The sequence below is a fragment of the Chanos chanos genome, chromosome 9 (assembly GCF_902362185.1).
Source record: "Chanos chanos chromosome 9, fChaCha1.1, whole genome shotgun sequence".
NCBI lineage: Eukaryota > Metazoa > Chordata > Actinopteri > Gonorynchiformes > Chanidae > Chanos > Chanos chanos.
In genome coordinates this window covers 33,268,471-33,292,505 of record NC_044503.1, presented here as the reverse complement: position 1 = coordinate 33,292,505, position 24,035 = coordinate 33,268,471, and the positions used below count along the sequence as shown (strand labels likewise).

General features: G+C 42.9%; 1 protein-coding gene across 1 annotated transcript; it reads left to right on the top strand.

Annotated features, from left to right (window-relative positions):
* The first annotated feature begins 4,365 nt into the window (after window positions 1-4,365).
* Window positions 4,366-14,407, top strand: LOC115820875 (extracellular matrix protein 1). The gene is made up of 10 exons (XM_030784576.1): window positions 4,366-4,672; window positions 5,094-5,153; window positions 7,240-7,326; window positions 7,643-7,690; window positions 7,885-8,147; window positions 9,815-10,050; window positions 10,656-10,917; window positions 12,171-12,388; window positions 13,761-13,848; window positions 13,976-14,407. The coding sequence occupies exons 1-10, from the start codon at window positions 4,603-4,605 to the stop codon at window positions 14,156-14,158; spliced, it is 1,515 nt and encodes a 504-aa protein (XP_030640436.1). The 5' UTR covers window positions 4,366-4,602; the 3' UTR covers window positions 14,159-14,407.
* The last annotated feature ends 9,628 nt before the right edge of the window (window positions 14,408-24,035 follow it).

The window sequence follows — 24,035 nt, the reverse complement described above, 5'->3', positions numbered from 1 at the left end:
AAACACACACATACACACACACACACACACACACACACACATATCTACAGACACAAGCTCACACAGGTTAACAGACATACTTAAATACACACATACTCATACACATGTAAATCATAACACACAGAAACGCACACATGGAAGTTTACAGGCACACACACACTCACACAGGTTTACACACATACACAAGTGCACACACACACACACACACACACGCACACGCACACATATCTATTTACTAATAACAGAAGAGCATATGATCAGTGTTTCTGGGTCTGTTGACTTGACAAATATATTTTTGTAATTTCGAGAGTAGAGCACAGGAGAGCATTTTGAGTAGAAATACATGTGTGTTTGAAATATTTTTGTGCACAATCTATTTTATAGGAGAATGCAAGAACAAATGTTATAAATGCTTTAAAATTCAGGTATGTTAATATTTTCATTGCCAGAACAGGAACGGAAAAAATGTTTTAAGATTAATATGAAGATGTGATTATTTTTTGTGGATGCTAATATTTGAGTACACGTATCTGTTTTATCATATCCAAGATTTTTCTTTTTTCTTTTTTTTCTTTTGCTTTTACGACGTCGTCTTGATCAGTTTCAGTGTGACATCTGTAGACTCCGATCAACGCCGAAGCGTAAGAAAACCTTCGACGGATCTCGCGTTTATATTGCTTATCGTTCATGGTTGCTTTGAATGAGAATGGAAATGACTTGAATTACAAATTACTCAGGAGTGAAATGATAGAAGAAAAAAAAGAGAGAAAAAAAAAAAGTCTGTCACGCTGCTTTCCCCTGTTGTTTCTTTTCTCTTTGAGATCTCTTTGCTTTCTTTGTTCATTTAGCCTATGTATAGCTAAATACTCACTCTTTTATGGCTATGTCTCTTTGATTATAATTAATTTTTCAATTTATTGTGGTTATTTTGTCCCTACGAATTCACAAACTGCATTAATCGAGGTCCGAATGCGGGTAGGATGTTTATCTGACCTGTTCATGCTAGCATCTTAGATATGAGGTGTGCAGTAACAGATCATAAATTATTTCAACGGCACCGTGCATCATGTGACACACGACAAAGTTCTGCTGTGTTTTGTTTTGTTTGTCACATTTTAATTAGAGGGTGATTTTTTTTTTTTTTTTTACCTGGCGCACTGCCAATTAGATACCACCAGTTAGATACCACCGAGGTTAGCTGAAGTCAAAACCAACAGGACTGGATTCGGATATAAAGCGACTCCCCCCCTGCCCGAGCAACTTACGTCACCGATCATGACAACGCAAACATCGTCTGTGTGTCATTTCCGTGACATTAGCAGTCACTTCAGTGACGTGTATGCTTAAATGAGAGCTCTGTGTGTCATTAATGAGGGCTATAAAAATCAAATTAATACCAGGACTATAAACTCAACTTCCTCAGTCCAGCATCTTAGTTGGTGCTCCAGTCTTAAGTGAGGCCTAGTTCCAATGTTATGCTGTTGACTCGTGCCCATGACAACCGTGGACTTTTTATTTAGTCAATCTTAGAGATGCTGTTGTTGACTCATTGTATTGTATGCAAGCTTTGGACTTGTAAAGGTTCCTTTCAGTGTTTCCTGTTGCTCACTTGTGGAAAAATTCATGCTAAGTTGCCCTCCCCCCCTCCTTGTTTAAACCTTTATTTTTCTTCTAAATGTCCTACTTGCTGATCGTGATATTGTGGTAACTAAGGAAAAAGAGGCTCTAATAAACTTCGGAAAAGATTTAAAATGAGCGACTGAAGTTTTCTTTCTTTCATTTTTTTTTCTCTACGGGTCATTCTAAGTACAACACAAAATGAAAGTGAAACTCAACATTCGTAATATTTCTGATCAGTTTATACTGAAAGGGTTCCAAAGGTTTCTCAGAACATAGAAAAGACGCATTACTGCTGAAGCCTGAACCCAAACAGATATGTGTATGTGTGGGATATGTGTAACATGACACTACACTAATTCTACATTTTGATACGGTGTCAAACTGGATCCTTTTAGACACAGTGTCCCAGTTTCCAGTAAAAGAGTTCTGTTTCTGGTATGATAGAACATCTGTTAAACCTACAGGGGGTTTGATTTGTTTGTGTGTGTGTGTGTGTGTGTGTGTGTGTGTGTGTTTTCTTTACCCTCTTTCCCTCCATTTTTTTTGTTAAGTCTGCCTGGGAACGCAAGCTGGTCATGTATGGGTCCACCAGCTGTTGCATATGCTCTATGATACATCATATGGGAAAACAGGTCTGTGGTTTTCGCAGTACAAGTTCCTGAGTGGTTCCCGTTATGGTTACGAGGATTTTCCCTGCTCTTAAGACCAATGTAAACCATGGCTGATTAAATCATAACGCAAATCATATCGGAAATGCGCTGCTAGCAGCTAACAAAACTTTGACTAACTCGTCTGAATGTGGTATGAGGGTGTTGGAAGAGGCAAGATTAGGGTAACAAGCTTAATAAGGACTTCCAGATAAACTGCAGACTAACTACTCACCCCCCCATGGAGAGTGACGGAAAAATCCCGTTCTGAAATCCATGTCAAATTTCAACTGAAATTCAGAGAAGCTGACAAGAAAAACAAAGTAACTCTGATGCTCACCAGACAGAGAGATTCAGGCCAAGTGTTAAAGTCTTAGATCCGTGAATTCATTCCTCTCTTCTGTCCATCCATCCATCCATCCATCCATCCACACATCCATTAAGTGTAACTTTTGTGAGGTTAGATGGTTTAAAAGATTCTGAGTCATGTCCCAGACAAATAATCACACTTTACCATCTAGGGAGGGGGGGTCATCATTTTCCTAAAACAGATCTCTGTCCTTATCTTGTCCCCCTCACTCATGTGCTCCCCTGACCATCTGGGGAAAGCAAAACCAGGGAAGAGTAGCGGACCTGGAACCCGGAGCGGAAAAGGAACAGTTCTCAATGGGACCTTGGGCCCACCGAACTGGTCTTGTGCTCAGCACTTTAAAGACAAAATTAAATATGTTTATGGGCTTTATGTTTTTTTTTTCACCGTGTTAATACTATAATTGTGACGGGAAAACCGTGACTGCACCGAAAACCGTGGTGCGTGTTTAGGCTCTGGCTTGTGCTCTGGACGGTATGCATGCTGACTTGATTTGTTTGCAGTGCGGTTGGGAATGTAACTCCAAGTGTCCAAGACAAACAAGGCACCAACTGACTCACATGTGCAGCAGTGCCTGATCAGAAATACCATCATTGTATCACTGGCCTGACAGAGAGAGAGAGAGAGAGAGAGAGAGAGAGTCAGTCTGTGTAGCGTTGGCATGCATTGGCATTGGGTGTGTGTATGTATGTGTCTGTGCATGTGTGTGTGGTTTCCACGTGTCATGCATAAACCAATTTAACTCCCAATTAGTTTTTCCCACTGAAAAAAAAAAAAACTTTTAGAGTGAAACTGTTACTTTTTCCCACACGCAGTGTCACACACACCTTCATGCACTAGACAAAACAACGCACATTTGCTCAGAATGATCACAAACGTACCGTTCCATAACGGTTGTACCAACGGTCAGAATACGGATATGCCTATGTATTAGAATTATGAATACTAAATCGGGAGTCTGTGCCCAGTCAGTACCCAGCTAGGCTTATATGAACAGTTACATAAGCATCCTAGTTTGGCTTCGAATTACAGCCTAACAGGTTAACTAATTAGCATGGAATTTCTGTAAAATAATACAAAAGCCCGCAGTAAATATCGACGAAACAGCAACAACATAACAAACCCTCGAGCAATCGCAGTGTCTCTGTTGTTACAAAAGAAAAGAAGGCCTGACCGAAGTTTTACGAAAAACTTCTGTAACTTGAAATTCCCTTTCCTTTCAGAGAATTCTCTGGATACTATTTATTGTTTCAACGCTGCGAGAGATAAATGTCCTAATAATATGAAGGGTCCCGTTTATCAAGAGGAATGACACTGTTTTGACGTGTTTGACTGGACTAACAATTATGAGTTTTGATCATAACCCGATCTGTGCAAGGACTGGTGGAGGTTGCCCCATTTCACACAACACGTATTATTTACTTATGGACGTCTGTTGGTTTCGTGGCACAGTACTTCTGGGAATGATGAGTCCACGACGCATCAAATGCCACTGATAAATTAATATCACATTCTTTTTCGGGTAAACTTCCGTTACCCTCCCTGTGTGCCTCGTCCTACTTCGGGAGTTAGACCGTTGTATGAGTAATGACGGAAAATTGCTCTCTCTCTCTCTCTCTCTCTCTTGCCTTAAGCCGTGTCCTCCTCCTCCTCCTCCTCCTCTTCTTCCTCTTCCTCCTCCACCTCCTAATCTCTCGCGAACACTCGGGATTTACGCGTGCCCTTTACAGGCTCACATACGTACACAAACGCCAGAGAAACTGGGTTTGTGTATTTAAGGGAGATCGCACCTCCGACAAGGCAGTGCCTTGTAGTTCGCTGAAGTTAAACATATCACGATCACTGACGCACTTGGTGGAAAGCAATCACAGTCACTTTGGTAAAGCGCATATCCAGCGACGGGAGTCCTCGGAACCAACCGTTACATTTTTGAACCGAGACTGTTACAGAGTTTTGACGCAGATAATGGACCGGACATGGATTTTAGGGTACTTGTGCGGCTTTGTACTTGTGCTCTCGTGCAATGCATTGGAAGGTACGTAAAAGCCATCATATGATTTTTTTCCCCGTCCCCTAATTAGTGCAGTAGTTTATTAGACGTTTTACGACTCGTCGCTTTTCTTAATAACAGATTTCAAATAAATGCAAAAAATGTAGCGTAACATCCCGTTCCAGTTTTTTTTTTTGTTATCAGTTTTGGAATGCAATGTATCCCAACTCTTATCGCTGGCAGAAATTTGCACAACACCTTGAACAAATCTGTGCGTATTAAAATAACTTTATCCCGCGTTCCTGGCCCGTGATGATTTGCTCTTAGGTAACAGATTTTTTTCCCCCTGCATTGATCATCGTCGATTCAAAACTAAAAAGTGAGGTTGCACTTATGCAAATGTTCACGACTGAGTGCATGTTATGTAACTGGGCACGTTAAACTTATTTACGTCTTATTTCTCTAGGTCACCCCGATATTTATCAGCGAGAGCTTGACTTGTCTGAACTGCTGATGGGAGACAGAGGTATGTAGTTGTGTGTGTATATGTGTGTGTGTGTGTGTGTGTGTGTGAGAGAGAGAAATGTATGTTTTCTTTTCCTGTTTTGGGAATAGACTATTTGCACATTCATGCTCAATCTGCAAGTGTAGCAAAAGAATAACTTTTTTTTAACATGCAAGAAGTATGCTAAAAGGGAAGAGAAATATAGAAACACACAATTTCATATTTTTATGAGTATTTTGTCGTACAACAGAAAAGGCGAGGATTTGTTGCGTTGCATTGGCTTCGAAAGGCGAGTTTCAGGATGCCAATATCAGCATTCGTCGCTGGACACTGTAGGCGTAGCTGAGTCAGAGACATGTTCACAAGTTCCAAGACAAATTCCATAGCCTACTTCCACAGTTTCTATCGATCGACATTTTGACTTCTAATGTTTGCATTCTAAATCTCAGCGACAAAAACCTGTTAAATGCACGATGACTTCGTCGATAGTCTACTGTACAGCTTTACAGTAAGACCGTGATGAAAAACGGACGAATCTTAACGTTGATTATACCCTGTGCTGTCCGTTACTAGGTAATCAGATTCTCACTGACACACATTATTAATATGAGTAAGCTTGTAACTGTTTTTGACGCACTCTCTACAAACACCGGATATAGGAATGACCTGTCATAAGAATGAGCTAGAGCACACATTAATGATTCTTTAATGTTTAGAAGTGCTGTTAAATACAAACAAATATCGTACATGCCCCGTAGGTAACAGTAGGCGACTCTCAGAACTGTTTGTGTGGATGTTCGCTAATGATGAATACCTATAACCAGTTCGGTTCTCTCTCTGTGTTTTGTTTTTTCTGAAGAATGAATTGTGAGGAATGTATTTATTTTTCTTCTTTTTGTCACTTTACGACATGAGGCTAAATACCAATGGGCAGTTAAAGCAGTAGGCTATTTAGGAAATATCTTTGGTCGAAATATTTATCGCCCAGTCGAGAGCATCGTAAAATTCTTCTTCTTTTTCTTCCTCTTGGACTCAAAATGCATAGGCTGGAAATATACTTCTGAATCTCATTTTCTCTGTCCATAAATAAATCAACAATCTGAAAAGTTGATTTTTATCACCGAGGCTGTTCAATAATAACATCTTTCAGTGCCCTGATTTTAAACCAGTTGCTTTAATGCGGATCCAGACTGGGTTCTTTTGGATCCATAGTGTTGGTTTGGATGTTCTAGTCTAACGGGGTCAGATGTTGACTTTCTTTTAAGCAGCTGTACAATACTTGTGTCTATTGACTATTTGAGGTTCACACACACTCAGTCAAACACACTCAAACCTCTCCACATAACCTGCAGTTCTTCCTGGTTTTCCTCTATAACAGGTTAGAACAGCATCTCTTGTTTTCTGTGGTCTTTGTTTGTCATAGTAAATTTTCCAGCAGGTTGTTGGTTTAAAGGATTCACAATGCTCACATAAGATGTATTTGAACAGTCAAAAATCTTTCCTCAATCTGTACAGTTTGACCTCTCCCCAATGCTGACGTACACAGACTATAAATTGAATTACGTAATGCAATGTTGCCCAAGTTTATACTTGAGGTGCAAGTGAACATAACGTGCTTGTGAGGCCAGTTTAAGATCTTTGGAATTTGTAGTGTCTTTGTCCTTGCGAGGCCATTTGGGATGTCTGGAATTTGAGGTGTCTGTGGCATGTGTCATATGTAGATGTGAAGTTTACCTTTGGTGTGTGTGTGTGTGTGTGTGTGTTTTAACACAGGGTATGTCTGTCCATTTCAGAGTCTGGCAAACTTGACAGTGACATCATTTAGAGCCTTTGAACCTATCAGTAATCCTGAAATCATCGGCTAATCAAAGTTCAAAAGTGGCAACACTGTTCTCAGTTTTGAGAAATACTAATTAAAGCTGTTATAAGCTAACTATGTAATAATTTTTTTGTAAGATGGGTTTATTTAGTGAAAAATAAAATTCTATTTATCCCTTCATGCTTGGTTTGCGTTCATTGCTTGGTTGAGCTGACAAGTTGACAATTTCATGCTGAACTTGACTTTTCTTTTTTTTTCTTTCTTTCTTTTTTTGCTTTTGTTTCTCAGAGTTGGGTGAAGACACCCCAGATTTTAGCCAAAGAGAAATTACCCATGAGATCCCCCTTGATGTTCTACGAGCCCTGGGAATTCATGGTAAGAACTTTTGAGTTTTCCCCCTGTTTTCGGACCTCGGGAAAATGTTGTTATGGTAAATGCTTTCCTTATGGGGAGGAAAGATCTGGAAAACACATGCCTCTACTTCACAGTGTTTGTGTTTGTGTTCGTGTGTGTGCGGTTATGCCAAATCCTCTTCCGTTTTACCCATAATCTTCTGTTTACTTCTGTAAACATTCATACGCTTCCTCTGTGTTTTTATTTAGTGACTTAAGATGAAGTAGCTTTGTGGAATTTGATGGAACTCGTCCAGAACGATTCTTTTTTTCATGTGACGGTCTCTGTGTTTGTTTAGGTTCTAGTCCATCTGGATCTGTCCAAAGCCATGGTTTTTCTCCACGAGGTACTTAAACACAAGCAACGGCACTAAATTTACTGTTGAGTGAAAAATAACAATTCTGTTTGATTTAGTTTCTTTGCTTTACTTTGCTTTTCTTTTCTCTGTTCCATCCGTTTACCTTGTCTTTCTTCACTTCCTTGTCTTTCCCCATCTGCTATCTTTCTTTCTCCTTCTCCCTCTCTCTCTCTCTCTCTCAGGTCCCTCTCCATTTCGTCCTCGTTCCATGGGGCCGTACGTCCCTTTCCCTCCCGGACGGCCGACACCCGACAACCTCCTCGCCATCTGTCGCTACGGCAACAGGCGACCCCGGTACACGCGAGAGTCGCTCCCTCAAAACGGCTTCGGTCACCTGACCCGCCAAGCCGACGCCATTAACCGCGCGGAGTTGTGGTACGGCGGGTGTTGCCAAGGCAACAGTAGTCACGGCGACGAGGGAACGCTGTGCTGCGCTGAGCAGGCGGTAAGAGTCTGTGCTCCGCAGTGCTGTTTTACTCTGTGCAGTGACACAGGCTGTCTGACACGCCACACCGTGCGCTATAAGTGCAGACTAATTTTCCCTGTGTGCTGTAATTTCGACACAGGTTAGACCAAACTGTGCACCGGATTGCAGTCACACTGCGGCAGAGACAACTGAAACTGTGCTTTGACAGAAAAGAACCCCCCCCCCCCCCCCGCCCCCCCCACCCCCGACTGCTTGTCTCTGTGCACTGCCTCCGTGTAACACAGCTCGGCACAGCATGACGCATTTTTTTTTGCGTGTGTTTTTTCCAATGTATTGCTCCCTTTATTCTCTATTTATCTTTCTACAAAAGCGTTCAATCACTCTAAGAAATCTAACGCACACAACTCCCACCCACTTTAAACAGCTGAAGCAATGCGACTGGTTTGCTGTTACAAAACGATAAAAGTCCAATTCCAAATCCGTCCCTGTGCCTTTTCTGCCTCATTGCTCCCATGATGCACTTAAAAACCGATGAATCACACGGAATCACAAATCTGACCTTTTCCCACAAAGGCAATAAAGTTGCTTGGAATTGTTTGGAATCCTCAAGTCATGTTTCTCTGCGTGAAAGACCTGTTTTTAAATATACACGCTACTTCAAGCTCTGAGGGCCAGTTAATCAAGTTATGAGTTATGAGAGAAAAAAAAAATACTTGAGCTTCAGTTAGAATTCGTAAATAATTTGAGTAACCCAGCATTGCAACGTAAAACACAACTCAGTTATGAGTTAAGTTTTTTTTTTTTTTATGGTAAGACATTTACTGGAATTGTGAACGCTGATTCGTTTGAAGGATTTTGGTGAGCATGCCCAGTGGGACATATGAGAACAACTGTTTTGTCCAGTCTGATTGTCGTCACTGTAAAAACATGGTCAACCCACTTTGGTTAAAAAATGAACCCATGAAGCTGTGGGAAACCACAGTTGAGCCAGAAGGCTGCGAAGTTAGTTACCTTATAACTTTTAAGTTATCCTTTTCATTTTTTTATTTTACAAGGTGATGTTCTCGATAGACATTATTCCATTTTAGTCTGTACCTTTCTGTTCCTTTTGGTCCAGCATTCTACAGCACTGGATTCCATACCATTCCAAACTCTTCCATGCATCAAGTTGTGCTATGGAAACATCACCGCATAGTGTGTCCATGACCAGATTAGATGTAGAAATGTGTATCAAATCTGGTGTGGGGGTTATTATCTCTACTCCTTGCAGTTTACAGGTTTTTGTAGCTGTAACCCTGAGAAAAGTTTGGCCTTTGGATCCCCAGACTAAACAGAATTCACTTCTGAATTTTATCTCAGCCAAGGACAGAATATAAGAAAAGGGACATGCAAACAAGAACAAGGCTTTCCTTGAGGCTAGGCACAGTGTGTATTCACTCTCTCTCTCGCCCTCTCTCTCTCAGTGAGGGGGGTAAGTGAGTCTCTCTGTGTGTCCCCTGCCTTGATCCATGTCTGTGCTTGTGGTTTTTCTTTCTTCCTCTGTTTATTTTCTTCTTCTAATCCTTCCCACACACACACACACACACACAGACACACACACACACACACACACACACACACACACACACTCACACACACAATCGTGCTCTGAGAAAGGCACTTATCTAGTTTATCTGTTTCCGCAGTGGAAGCAGTCACTGTCCGCCTTTTGCGAGGAGGAGTTTAGCATAAAGACGCGTCACTACCACTGCTGTAAGGAGAGGACCGAACAGGCCAAATGGGAATGCTTCAGCCGAGACGCCCCTAACCCGTCCTATCAGGCCGACGCCCACGTTCCCCAACTTTCCCAGATGTCCCAGATCACCATCATTCCGCAAGACCTGAGCTTCAAGTGGAACCCTAACGTGTGTCCCAAATATGAGTAAGAATTCAGACACAGTCAAAGCTCTCTCTCTGTGAGATGACGGCCATTGCATTGGTTGGTAGAGAAATCGTGTGCGATGTTGCCGCAGTGTTTTTGAGTGTGTGTGTGTGTGTGTGTGTGTGTGTGTGCGCGCGTGCGTGTGTGTGCGCGTGCAAGTTTTGAGTCATGTTGTCCCAAAAATCTTCTTTATAGCACTAGAGGTAGAGAAGGTCGTACCACTGCCTTCTCATGGAGACTTCCATTGCTTTGAGATTAAAAACCAACAGATTAATAACGTTTTTGATTGGGCCGTAGATAAAACTAGTCTTAAACTGGTTCTTGAATGTAACCTCTAACCTTGAACATGGGCATTGGTGAAAGGGGGAGGGAGAACGGAGAGAGGGAAATTACAGTGAAGTGAAAGAGGGAAAAGCTTGAGATAGAGGAGAGAGAAGAAGGGAAACGAGAGAGACACAAAGAACAAGAGGAACAGACAGAAAAGAGCAGAGGAAATGCATTCTGAGCGAGAAAAATACTGTTGGTAAACCATCCTAATTAACTGTCTCGCTCTCTCTCTCTCTCTCTCTCTCTCTCTCTCTCTCTCTCTCTTCCATTGCCTCCAGGTCGGTTCTGTCTCTGAGGTCTCTCAAAAGGGGCGGCAATAAAGTGGTGGACATCGACTTCCCCCCCGGCCGCCCGGACGCCTCGAACATCGAACACGTGTGTGGCGGTCGCAAGACCCGCCCCCTCTACCTTGTCAAGTGTCTGCCTCGCAGAGGCTATGGCTGGCTGGCCCGTCAATCGAAAGCCATGAACAGGATGGAGAGGCAGTTTAAGCTGTGTTGTAAAGACAGCGCTGACAAGCTGACCTGCGCCGAGCAGAAGGTGAGACCCCGCCCACCTGGCTGTTTCCATAGCGACAAAAAAGCCAATCGAGTCAAAAACGTGTTCAGTTACGCCGCAAGACAGAACAAGCCAGTGTCTTATAGTTTTATGAGGCAAGCAGATGAAGATAGAGAATGTGTAAATGTCTTCAAATGTCATGGGGAGAAAATTCAGGGTTAAGTAAAGATTTTGAGTCAAATAAGAAAATTGATTGAAGAAAAGTTGGCATTAATAGCTTGAAACTTACTTTCAAACAAGAATACATTTAAAAAAGTGCACTAAACACGACTCATAACAACACAAAACAATAAAAAAAAAAAAAAACATTGGAAAAGAAGAAAGACCAGAGATTACACATGCAAATTCAGACAGTCATCCTGCAACACATCTAGGTTGTCAGATGTTTGTCGTTTGGGTTTTTTTTTTTTTTTCTTTTCGGGTTAGCCTGTTTTGCATCTACCCTTGCCCGTGAGCGCGTGTGAGAACCGTTTCGTTCCGGCATGTTCTGACACGCCCATAAAACGCGAGCATCCTCATCTCTGTGTGGTTTCCTTTGTGAAGGCAGCGCGGAAAGTCGCGCCCTGCGCGATGACTCACGCGCAAATCATCAAACGTTTAAACTTTTCAAACATGCATGACATGAACTGCACGCTGCAAAAAAAAATCATTGCAAAAAATCCCCTTAAACAGCTGATGATTCTAACAGCTGTTAATTTGTTTGTTTGTTTGTTTTTTTCACCCGGTGTACAAAATGACTGTGTCTGGTTTACTGTTCTAAACACTTGCTCTTCTCCTTTTATCATTTGCCCTTTTTTTTTTTTTTTTTTCTTAAAGGCAAAATAAGTTTTCTTTTTTTTTTTTGAAAATGTTTTTCAATCTTAGAATCTGTACACCGCTGCCTGTGAGCCTAACATAACTGACGAAGAAGTTATGGTTCTTAAGCCAAACAGAAAGCTGCGCAGACCAAACTGAAACCGAAGTGTCCGTTGTGTTTGAGTGAAACGAAACTTTCTGCCGACCCTCTCTCCTCTCCTTCATTTGATTCTCCGAGACAGTGTGAGAAAATAGAGAAAAGGGCTTTGTTAACAATGGGTGAACATGATTCATTTTTATATTTTTCTTTCATCCACCATTCCTTCTCTCTCTCTCTCTCTCTCTCTCTCTCTCTTTCTCTCTCTCTCGCTGTCTACCTTTCTCTCTCTCTCTCTCTCTCTCTCTCTCCCACTCTCTCTCTCTCTTTCTGTGTGTTTCAGTGGAGAGAGGTGATGGACATGTTCTGTCAGGAGGAGGAGAAGGCGACAGGGCCAGAGTTTGAGTGTTGTAAGCAGGTCCAGGGAGAGGAGCGCTACGCCTGTTTCTCCGCCCGGGCCCCCCAGCCTGCATACTTCAGACAAGAGATGGTGTTGAGTGTCCAGTCTACACCCCAGTCTCCAGCCATGCTCTGTAACACACACCGCAACATCAAAAAGAGGTGATATGACCCCTCTGCCTCTCTCTCTCTCTCCACCCCCCTTTCTCCCTGTCTCCCTCTTTCTCCCTGTCTCTCTCTCTCCACTCCCCTCTTTCTCCTTGTCTCTCTCTCTACCTGTCTCTCTCTCTCTCTCTCTCTCTCTCCACCCTCTCTCTCTTTCTCCCTGTCTCTCTCTCTCTCTCTCTCTCTCTCTGTCTCTCTCTCCACCCTCTCTCTTTCTCCCTGTCCGTCTTTCTATCTGTCTCTCTCTCTCTCTCTCTACACCCCCTCTCTTTCTCCCTGTCTTCTCTCTCTCTCTCTCTCCCTCTCTCTGTATCTCTCACACACTCTCGTGTAAGGAAACCCAGATTTACTCTGCAAAAGCATTCTGGCTCTGCAACTACTGTAAAATGTTAATTTTTTTTTTTTTTTTAATAGAAGTATCACTTCCCCTTTCTCAGGGGAAAGTCATGTTACAGAACTGTCACCTCCTCCGTTTGGTGTTTCTTGTAAAGACATTTTGAAGAAGCGCTGACAAAGAGGATGATGTAAAGCTGTCGTCATGACAACGGCTTTAAATGAAAGGATATGATTATAAATGTGAATGTGCTGCCGATCACTGCTCTGTTATGAGGTCAGCGCACAAAGTAGGCCATGGGGTCAGAACACTGTGGCATTGACTGAAACGCAGAATTCTTCATTTTTTTTTGGAAATTGTAACCTTAATATTTGAAGCTGGGGAATCCTGTTTTGTTTTCAGTGTTTATTCGTTTGTTTACAAGGGAGGTGCGGGCTTTCGAATGTTTATTAGGCATGTACATTTTTAGCACTGAAGACAGAGACCATAAACTGATAAAATGAACTTTGCTTTGACCGTACAAAAATAGATAGGGCAACCCCTCCTACATTACAAAGGAATTTTAATGCACAGAGACGAATGAATGTCTCAGATAAGCTTTATCATTTTAAAAGATTTTCTTTCTTTTTCTTTTTTTTTTTTTTTACACATTTAAACTACATTGTTGGGGTGTATTTTAGTGATATATTTTTTTTCCTCTTGGATGCTCATTTCTCAGAACCTAAAAAAAAGATGCTCGGAACACGCAGTTGTAAATATTTACAGCTGAACTCTGTAAAACACAATTTACAAAAGGAAGAACAGGCTGTACACTTAACTAACTTTGTGGTTGGCTTCATTACCATCTGTGCTAGTGATATAACTACCTCCAGTCACCAATGACTCTGAACTGATCTAAATACAAACACAAACAATTGTCATCCACATTTAAAAGAAGAGGAAAAAGGCCTGTAAGAGTTTATTTCTTTCGTGTTTATAAAACTTACTGCTTGCCATTAAAGCAATAAAACTCTTGCGTGACTTTTCCCTTTTTAGGTCGCTCTTGCCGTTCCCAGTCAACAAAATCGTGAGGAGTTGCTGCCACCCAGCGGGCAATCGGAAAAGTGCTTGTGTGGTCGAGAAGGTGAATTTTTCCCGTTATTTTAAAACGGACTGCTGTGTTTACCGATGTAAAATTAAAATGTATTAAGAGATATATGTCGTTTACCAAGGCCCTCGTTTGACGCTAAAACTTTTTCTTTGGCTTTTAGCTGGACTCCATGCAGCAGGCGATGTGTTCAGGGAGGGAACCTCTACCTGCCCAGGTTGATGCAAGCTGTTGCCAGAAGAATCAAGAGGATTCCCCAAAATGCCTCACTGAGATGGTGATGCGTGCCATCGCCAAGGCAACCGAGTCAAAGGGATTCAGGAAGAGAAAATGCGCACTCTCCTAATTCCCTGTCTTCACTCCACCCGTTACCTGCCAGCCTGTGTCAAAAAAATGTATATATTTAGTCAGCCGTTCGGTACATCCTTTCTCTTTGGGTGGAAAAGGAGCCAGTGTACATTCACTGCTTTGAATGTAGTTTTTTTTTTATAACTCTGTTTTCTGGTCTAAAAACAGAATAATTTTGCACCCTTTACGTTGTTTTTAACTGTCACCGTGGTTATAACGCAAAACCTTTTTTTTTTTTTTTTTCGTCATCTTTCAAATCTAATCCAGTGGACCCACATGACTGCACGGTTTTGAATGTTTTTTTGTTTTTTTTTTTTGACCGGCTAATTATGAAGCTCTTAATTAGCTGAATGAGATTTGTTAAGCTTTGTTTTTTTTTTTTTTTTTAAAAAAAGAAGGAAACAGCAGCGCTGTGTCTCCTCTAGACTAGACCAGGGAAACCATTTATGATGCTTATTAGATCCACGCAAACCAATGTATCACAACATGAACTGTCTTAAAACAAAAAAAAAGAAAGAAAGAAAGAAAGAAAGAAAGAAAGAAAGAAAGAAAGAAAGAAAAAAAACCACGGAAATTTCTATCGGTACCACTTTTTATACTCTTTTGCTTTGTGCTTGATATGTCAGATTACACACAATTTATTTTAATGAATGGATCCTCTTATCAAACAGTAGCTATTTTTCATACAACTTCAGAACTGCTTGGACAGTTTGTAGTGAAATTCAAAATTTAAGATTCAAGATTCCTTTTATTTTTAAGTCTCATTATGCAAGTATAAGATAGTGAAATTCTTAGGTTTTGGCTCCTTGACAGTTGCAGCGGCAATAGTAATAAATAATAAATGCACTGTGTCTCCAGACTAAAAGGGAGGTCAATGACTTTCTGCTTTAATGAAAGGTATGTATGAGGTGGAACCTTGTGATTTCTTCTTTGTCCATATAAAATTAAACAAAATCTTTATTATGTGGGGGTGCCGTTTTCTTGCATGTATTTCGTGTGCACATCAAATGTTCCAGACTATTCCACACATCAAAATGACATACGCTTTATAACTATACTGTATCTATCACTGAGTTTTTAATCACGTGAACAGTGTCTTGTCCTGACACAGCTACTTCAGTCTTCTAAAAATTGTCGCACTATTTTGACCATTTTTTAAATTTTTTTAAAGTGAGACCATTCCTGGTAGTCCTGAATGATAAACACTAAACGATTGCCTGAATTTGACCCCGACATTAGAGAAGCTTGCTTTTTTACACAGGTAACTGCAAAAATAAAGGAAACACAAACACTGTGTTACACAGGTCACTGGGTCACCAAGACCTGCCTGTACAGCTTCAGTGCACCTTAACATAGATTCTTTAAGTGTGTAACTGGGGCTCTGTGCTACTGAGTGTAGTGCAAAGTGTAACTGTAACCCAATCACAGTATCTGATAGAAATGAGCAAACTGAATTGACTTACTTCAGTGAAGAATTTATTCAGGGTTTGATAGCTGTTTACTATCTGAATCCAACAAAATTATTGGACTGGAACGTATCCTTCTCATAGAATACAAAGTAAATTATATATCACAATAAAGGTTTGTTCAATCCATAAAACAAATTCTGTCCATAGTATATTACACTGCTATTGTCCAAAATAAACAAAACGGATTCTAACGAACATTTGAATTCACCTCCCAAATGATACTTTGAACACTTCAGTTAAACATAAACGCAACTGACAAATCCTTTGCTTAGTCCATTCTACCACATTGGTTTTATAAGGGTCTCTCATCTGAAGAAATGGTTCCGTTGCCAAATCTGGGTGTCCTTATCACCGCACTTCAGTTCAAACGTAAAAATTTGAGAAGAAACAAAACGAAGCAACCAAAAAAAAAAAGAAAGGGGTACCCAAAAAAAATATTTTGCATAGAGCTCTATGTGGACAAAAAAACCAATTGAGTAATACTCAAGTTGTCCCGGTGGGGTGACCAGTGCGAATCCGTCTGCTCCTCTCCTCAGCGTGTCAAAGCATCCAGGACTACTGACGGCAGGCAGTCTAGCGAGAGAATATTGCACCGTTATGGTTGATAACGAAGCTCAGGCGAGGACCACACAACTCCGCAGATGTGCTCTCTGCCTTCGCGCAGCCCCTCTGAACCCGCGTGTTCTCCCGCCAGTGCGTTTGTATGATAGCTTCCTAACCCTACCGGAAAGCGGTTGCTACTGTCGTATACTAGTGTTAAAGTGACAGTATCTAATTACTGGCAAAAACACTCAACACAAGCTGAGTAAATTACAGCTGGGTTACATCCTCCCCCACTTAGAATATGACGTCCCCGTCATTCTCACTAACCATGGACTGTATTAACCCTGCAATCTGCTGTTGCAAAGAAATTAAAAAACCATAAAACAGTGTTTTATCAGCAAGAGGATTGACACTGTGCTGTCTACAACCTACACTATAGTCCTTAAGGTGAACTGGGGGGGCACGTCTCCTCTGCGGCCTACCCTGTGTTGGGGCTGACAGTGCTACAGTCTCAATATCTGACAACTCTGGAGAGCCTGAAACAAACTCATCAGCTTCAGGATTCAAAGGGCTTTGAGACTGAGATGCACATTGTTCAGCAGACATAGCACTGTCAGATGTTTGGGATGAAGTAAAGGGAGTTTCTCCATCATCCTCTCCTTCAATGGTGGATGGAAGCTCTTTGGTCTTCCCCTCCCCATCAGTCGCTCTGGATACCTGAGCGGGAGAATGATCTACCACATCACTTCCACTTTCAGCCTCAACATTCACTGGCAGAAACCCACATGGAAGCAACATGTCGCGATGTAGGACCCGTTCTCTACCGTCTCCATTCTCAGGTCTCACTACGTAAACCGGAATACTCTCATCAGGCTGCCTGACTACAATGTGGACCACAGATTCCCACCTATCTGAAATTTTGTGCTTCTTTCTGAGGCTCAAATTCCTTACCAGAACCCTGTCACCAACTTCGAGAGGCATAGCAGTGACATTGGCATCCCAGCGTCTTTTGTTAAGTAACTGCCTTTTCTCAGCGTTTCTTGAGGCTAGATTGTAGGCATGTCGGAGTCTGCTTTTCAGCTCACGCACATATTGTGAATGTGTTTTGGCGTTGTGACCCTGAGGACTGATACCGAAGCAGAGGTCAATTGGAAGGCGTGGTTGCCTACCAAACATAAGAAGGAAAGGTGCTTCCCCAGTTGCATCATTCCTGGTGCAATTATAAGCATGCACAAGGGGTCTAACATATTTCCTCCATTCTTCCTTTTTCTTCTCCTCCAGTGTTCCCAAAAGGTCAAGCAGAGTCCGATTGAATCTTTCAACTGGATTCCCTCTTGGATGGTACGGGGTTGTCCGCGACTTAACCCCAGACAATACACACAGCTCAGACACCACTTCGGACTCAAAATTAGCCCCTTGATCACTGTGTAATCGGCGAGGGAAACCATAATGGCTGATGAAATCTTCCCACAAAACCTTGGCAACCGTCTTAGCCGTTTGATCTCTTGTTGGGTATGCTTGCGCATACTTCGTGAAATGGTCAGTTACGACCAATATGTTTCGAGTGTCTCTGGAGTCAGGTTCTAGGGTGAGAAAATCCATACAAACGAGCTCTAGTGGCCCACTGACTTTGATGTTAACTAGTTTGGCTGCCTTCTGGGCTCTGGCTTTCCTCCTTACACACCTCTCACACGTTTTGCACTTAGTTTCAATATATTGAGCCATTTTGGGCCAATAGAATCTAGCTCTCGCAAGTTCTAAAGTCCTCTCAACACCCATGTGGCCTGTTTCATCATGGACACCGTGAAAAGCTCTCTCTCTCTGACTAACGGGCATAACAAGCTGATGAAACACCTCTCCCCTCTGGTTTAGGACCTTACGGTACAACACTCCATCCAGCAACATCAGTTTTGACCTCTCCCGTAAGAGTAGCACCACTTCAGGCTGCTGTGGCCTTCTACCTGATGTCTCCGTGTCTGATTCACCTTCTAAAATGTCTATAATGCAGGCCAGATTTGCATCCTCTCTCTGCAACCGCCGCCAGTCCTCATTAGACATCCCCGGGAGGGCTGCTTGGCCAGGCCACGGCCCTGGATCCTCCAGGTCATCAGGGACAGCACTCTCATTGCATAGGAGGGTTTCCACTGCGGGGATTCCACTATCATCATACTCAGCACCTCCTCTGGACACTGCGAGGACCCTAACACCATGGCGCATGCATTCCGTTCCCAAAACCTCAGCATCGAGAACACTGAACTCACCAGGGGCCAGACTAGTGCGATCTAACAGACTGGATATCTTCCGGTTCAACTCCTCTGACTCCTCGTCCTCTGCTGGAGGTCCGTGGGGCTGCCGAGAAAGTCCATCAGCATCTGCATTTCGTAAACCTGATTTGTAGTGGATGTCAAAATTGTAGACTGACAGTGCAGCAAGCCACCTATGGCTTGTGGCATCCAGCTTGGCACTTGTCAAAACATAGGTTAAGGGGTTATTATCTGTCAGCACTTTGAACTTAGTCCCGTACAAATAATCATGAAACTTCTCGCTAATAGCCCACTTAAGGGCAAGAAATTCTAACTTATGGGCAGGGTAATTTTTCTCACTTTTGGAGAGCCCACGACTTGCATAGGCTACCACTCGAGTTTGACCATCCTGGACTTGATATAAGACTGCACCTAGCCCCGTTGTACTAGCGTCAGTATGCACTACATATGGAAGTCGCCAGTCAGCAAAGCCAAGAATGGGTGCTGAAGTCAGCTTCTCGATGATAAGTTCAAAGGCTGCCTGACAGCTATCGCTCCATCTATCACCTAAGCAAGGTGACCTTGTCCGCAGCCAGTGACTTGGGCGCTTATGTCTGGGGGCATAGTCTCCCTTTAGCAAATCATTGAGAGGACGGACAATTCGGGCATAGTCATGCACAAACCGCCGGTAGTATCCAGTAAAACCAAGAAACGACCGGAGTTCTCTAATGGTCTGAGGGCGAGGCCATTTCTTGATAGCGGCAACTTTTTCAGGGTCAGGCTGGATTCCCTGGGCGGAGATCACATGCCCCAAATACCGCACAGACGTCTGGAAAAATTTGCATTTGGAGGGGGACAATTTAAGCCCAAAGTCAGCTATGCGTTTGAGCACTTTCATTAACCTTTCCTCATGCTCCTCTAGTGTGTCAGAGAATATTATTAGATCATCGAGGAAAGCAATGACTTCTTGGAGATTGATTCCCTCCATTACTTTCTCCATAGTCCGCTGGAACGTTGCCGGTGAGTTCGTCAAGCCTTGAGGCATTCTCCGGAACTGCCAGGTTCCAAACGGGGTTGTGAAAGCTGTCTTGGGCCGATCAGATGGCTCGACCTCAAGCTGATAATATCCACTCTTAAGATCAAGGACACTGAACCACTTTGAACCCGATAGCAGCGTGAACGTCTCCTCTATTCTAGGTAATGGGTACGCATCCTTCTTAGTAAGGTTGTTTAACCTCCGATAATCCACTACCATCCTAAGTTCGCCATTCTTCTTTCGAACAAGCACGATTGGGGATGCATAGGGACTACTAGATTCCTCAATGATGCCTGCTGCTAAGAGATCCTGTAAGTGCCTCTTCAGGTCATTAAAATCTGCAGGTGAGACACGCCTTGTGCGCTCTTTGAACGGGACATGCGGCTCTAACTCAATACGGTGGCTGACACCTGCAACGGTGCCAACATCAAGGTCATGCTGGGAAAAGGCATGAGGCACTTCATTCCGAACTCTAGCTCGTATGTGCTCTTTAAGTTGTGCAGTTATGGGGCTGTCGGCAAAATCTAAATTGCTGGTCTCAGCAGCAGAAACTGCCTTCTCGTTTGGAGAGACCAGGAAGGAATGCAACTGCAGTGTAGAGACATCAGGTAAGACATCAAAGACAGCTGATGTAATCGGCACAGCCCAATCAATAGGAGAGCACTCTGCAATGACTGTCTTTGGGGGTAAAGTGATGTCGTGCTGAGAAATGTTTTTGACAGTAAGCTCAAACTTATTTTGGGCTCCACGTTTCACATCCACTATTTGATCATATACTATCAAACCTCCAGGAGTGGGTATTCCCTCTAAGCCACCAACGAGAGCTTGGAACATCTCACCTCTAGTCTTAGAGTGACAAATGCCCTGTAATACACGCACTTCACCTTGCTTTAAGTGCACTGGTTCTTTGCTACTAAGCATCACGTGTAGAACTTTAGCATTATCTATCTGGGGTTTGGACTTTTTACAGTACTCTGCATATGCCATTGCCCAGCTATTCTGAATGGGCAAGGTCTTGAGAAAACATGATCCACCTTTCTTTATGCAGTGCTGTGTCAGCTGCCGCAGAATATTGGTGCCAACAATTACAGAGAAATTCTCATTGTACGACTGGTCAGGACCTACTAGTGCCAGGGTATTGAAACGTCGACCAGTGCCGCAAGCATTTTGAGGAAACTGAACCTCCACCTCGATATACCCTAAATAAGGAACTCGCTGCCCAGCTGCACCCTCAATATTAAGGACTCTGCCAATAGAGAACAATTCTCGGTGGGATAAATGTTGTGAATAAAATGACTGACATACAATTGTTACCTGTGATCCAGAATCTATTAAACAGGGGCACTGAACTCCATCCAACCAAGCCACACCCTCACAGGGTTCACCCACTAGACCATCCGGGATCTGGGTAGCTGCTTCTGCTGTTGGTGAGAGGTCATACATACAACATGTTGAAAGGGTGGAACTGGTTGGGTCATGAGCTCCCGCTTGTTCCACAGCAGGAGCTCCTACATGTTTAAAGGTGGGTTTGATTGTAGGGCTGTTTGAGGTGGGGTTGGCTTACTCCGGTGCCTCTCGCACAATTTCTTTTGCACCAAAACGGCATTAGCTGGATTAGTACATTGAGGCAGCAAATGGAAGTCCTCTCCACAATTATAACAGAACTTTCCGACCTTTGTGGCCTTTTCTGCCAGCACAACAGGAGTGGTGCTAGTGCTTTTAGTGTTCGGTGCAGGCTTACGCCTGACTTTTTCATTTCTAAGTTTCTGAGTGTCTGGCACGGATGCATTTTTCATGAGCTCAGCCTCCAACTGTTTAATCCTCTCCTCAAGGCGCTCCATTGTAGCAGCCCCTACAACGGTTGAGATATCACTGCCAGAGACTTCAGGCTCATCAACAGCCATCAGAGTTTTGGTATGGACTTTAGTTGAGTTTCCCCCCATGTATCGCTTTCTCCTCATTTCTTTGAGTTGACTCTCTTTCTCATAAGTTCTGATTTTGAGTAACAGCTCAGAGAAGCTGGGGGTCATTTTAGGAAGATCATTTAGTGGCTCTTTTAAGTGCAGAGTGGTTATCAACTGATCATCCCAGCAGCCTCTAATGAACTGCTTTAGCAAATGAGCGTCTGCATCTTGTTTTGTCAAGCCATTTCTCTCTATAACTTCCTGTAGCAAGGTATGAAGGCGACGCAAGTAATCGGATGCCCTCTCCCCACTATTCTGGTGCGTTTCCAAGAACTGAATGTACAGTTCCTCACCTCCTGTAACATTACCGTAAGCCTTGTCCAATTCCTGGAGATAGGCATTTGGGGATGCCTGGAGACCGATGCCCAGGGCCACATTCAAAGCAGGGGAAAGTAAACTGTCAAGTAGCACCCGACGCTGCTGACTCTCACTAAGGCTAGAATCATTCAGCACCTGTTTTGCACGAAGCCGCCACATGTTATAGTCTACCTCAGTAGAGGGTTTTGGAGAATTTCCAGAAAATGAGCGTATCTCTTTTACAGTAGGAGTATATGTTTGTGCCTCATGCTTAACAATATGTTCTACAATGACACGATGCGCATCTGCTGGTATGGGAATCACAAATGAGGAGTCAGCCTTAGGAGCCTCCATGGAACCTGAGGGGCACTGCACATCACTGGTAGCTTCTCCTGAGTCAGGCGAAGACTTGAGTTTGAGACCAGAGGCAGGAGTTGACGTTACAGGGCCTTTATTACCATCTCCCCTTCTGCCAATATGACCCACTGCTAGCTGACTCAAGGTGTCAGGATTGACATTATACTTAACAGCCAACTCACTGATCTGCTCTTTAAAACTGACCGTCATATCATCAATTACACGAGCTAAAGGCACTAGTTTATCCTGCGGCGGGGCCACACCTATGTTACCCGGACAATACTCTTCGAGCTGAATAACCTCCCAGCGGGAACCACTACCATCAAAGTGCTCATCCTCTACAAGCATTGGGGTGATAGACTCCTGAAACTGACATAAAATGGCATTTGAATGTCTGTCAAGGTGCTGAATCCGCACAACATGATCTATCAGGTCGAATACTTCCCGCACTTGCTCAAGGCTAACCTCTGGCCTAACTCCTTTAAGTATGACCGTACACTCAGGGTCAAAGCCGTACTGTTCACAAAGTTCCATTTTAGCTTCCAATTATGATTTAGATAGAGTTGGACACGCTCCAGTCCCTGTTCGGGCGCCAATTTTTCTCCTACTATGTAACCCAATCACAGTATCTGATAGAAATGAGCAAACTGAATTGACTTACTTCAGTGAAGAATTTATTCAGGGTTTGATAGCTGTTTACTATCTGAATCCAACAAAATTATTGGACTGGAACGTATCCTTCTCATAGAATACAAAGTAAATTATATATCACAATAAAGGTTTGTTCAATCCATAAAACAAATTCTGTCCATAGTATATTACACTGCTATTGTCCAAAATAAACAAAACGGATTCTAACGAACATTTGAATTCACCTCCCAAATGATACTTTGAACACTTCAGTTAAACATAAACTCAACTGACAAATCCTTTGCTTAGTCCATTCTACCACATTGGTTTTATAAGGGTCTCTCATCTGAAGAAATGGTTCCGTTGCCAAATCTGGGTGTCCTTATCACCGCACTTCAGTTCAAACGTAAAAATTTGAGAAGAAACAAAACGAAGCAACCAAAAAAAAAAAGAAAGGGGTACCCAAAAAAAATATTTTGCATAGAGCTCTATGTGGACAAAAAAACCAATTGAGTAATACTCAAGTTGTCCCGGTGGGGTGACCAGTGCGAATCCGTCTGCTCCTCTCCTCAGCGTGTCAAAGCATCCAGGACTACTGACGGCAGGCAGTCTAGCGAGAGAATATTGCACCGTTATGGTTGATAACGAAGCTCAGGCGAGGACCACACAACTCCGCAGATGTGCTCTCTGCCTTCGCGCAGCCCCTCTGAACCCGCGTGTTCTCCCGCCAGTGCGTTTGTATGATAGCTTCCTAACCCTACCGGAAAGCGGTTGCTACTGTCGTATACTAGTGTTAAAGTGACAGTATCTAATTACTGGCAAAAACACTCAACACAAGCTGAGTAAATTACAGCTGGGTTACATAACCTCTGTCCCCGCCCCACCAGAATCTCCCTTAAGTGTTAACATTACTGAGTTAGGATCTGGAGACTGAGATGGCCAAAGCATATGGTTTATAGTATAAAAGATATAGTAAACACGCATGCACTGAGTGCGAGTGGACAATGTCGTCCTGGGAGACACTCCCTCTGCGCTTCGCCAAAGGATCACGCGGTGATTTTGTACTGTTTTTGTGCTCTGATGGAGTTAAGTCGACCCTTTGAGAATGGGAAACAAACACCCAAGAAAGCGGGGGGGTTTTTTTAGCTTTTTTTTTGGTCCTGTGGCAGATTTATACTTATATGCCTCTTGGGAAAAGAGTGACAGATATGACTCATTTGATCAAATTACTTTCTTTCCCACTGTTCGGTGGATCGCTGCCTGTGTTCTTTGCTCTTCTTTACTTGCAGGTCTAAGTGGATGTTTATGGACCCCAACCTGACCCCCCCCGCGAATT

Excerpts from the sequence above, each read along its gene's own strand:
- LOC115820875 (XM_030784576.1), top strand. The coding sequence starts at position 4,603 with ATGGACCGGACATGGATTTTAGGGTACTTGTGCGGCTTTGTACTTGTG. Across the intron at positions 5,154-7,239 it reads ACTGCTGATGGGAGACAGAG|AGTTGGGTGAAGACACCCCA; the intron begins GTATGTAGTTGT and ends TTTGTTTCTCAG. Across the intron at positions 7,691-7,884 it reads CCATGGTTTTTCTCCACGAG|GTCCCTCTCCATTTCGTCCT; the intron begins GTACTTAAACAC and ends TCTCTCTCTCAG.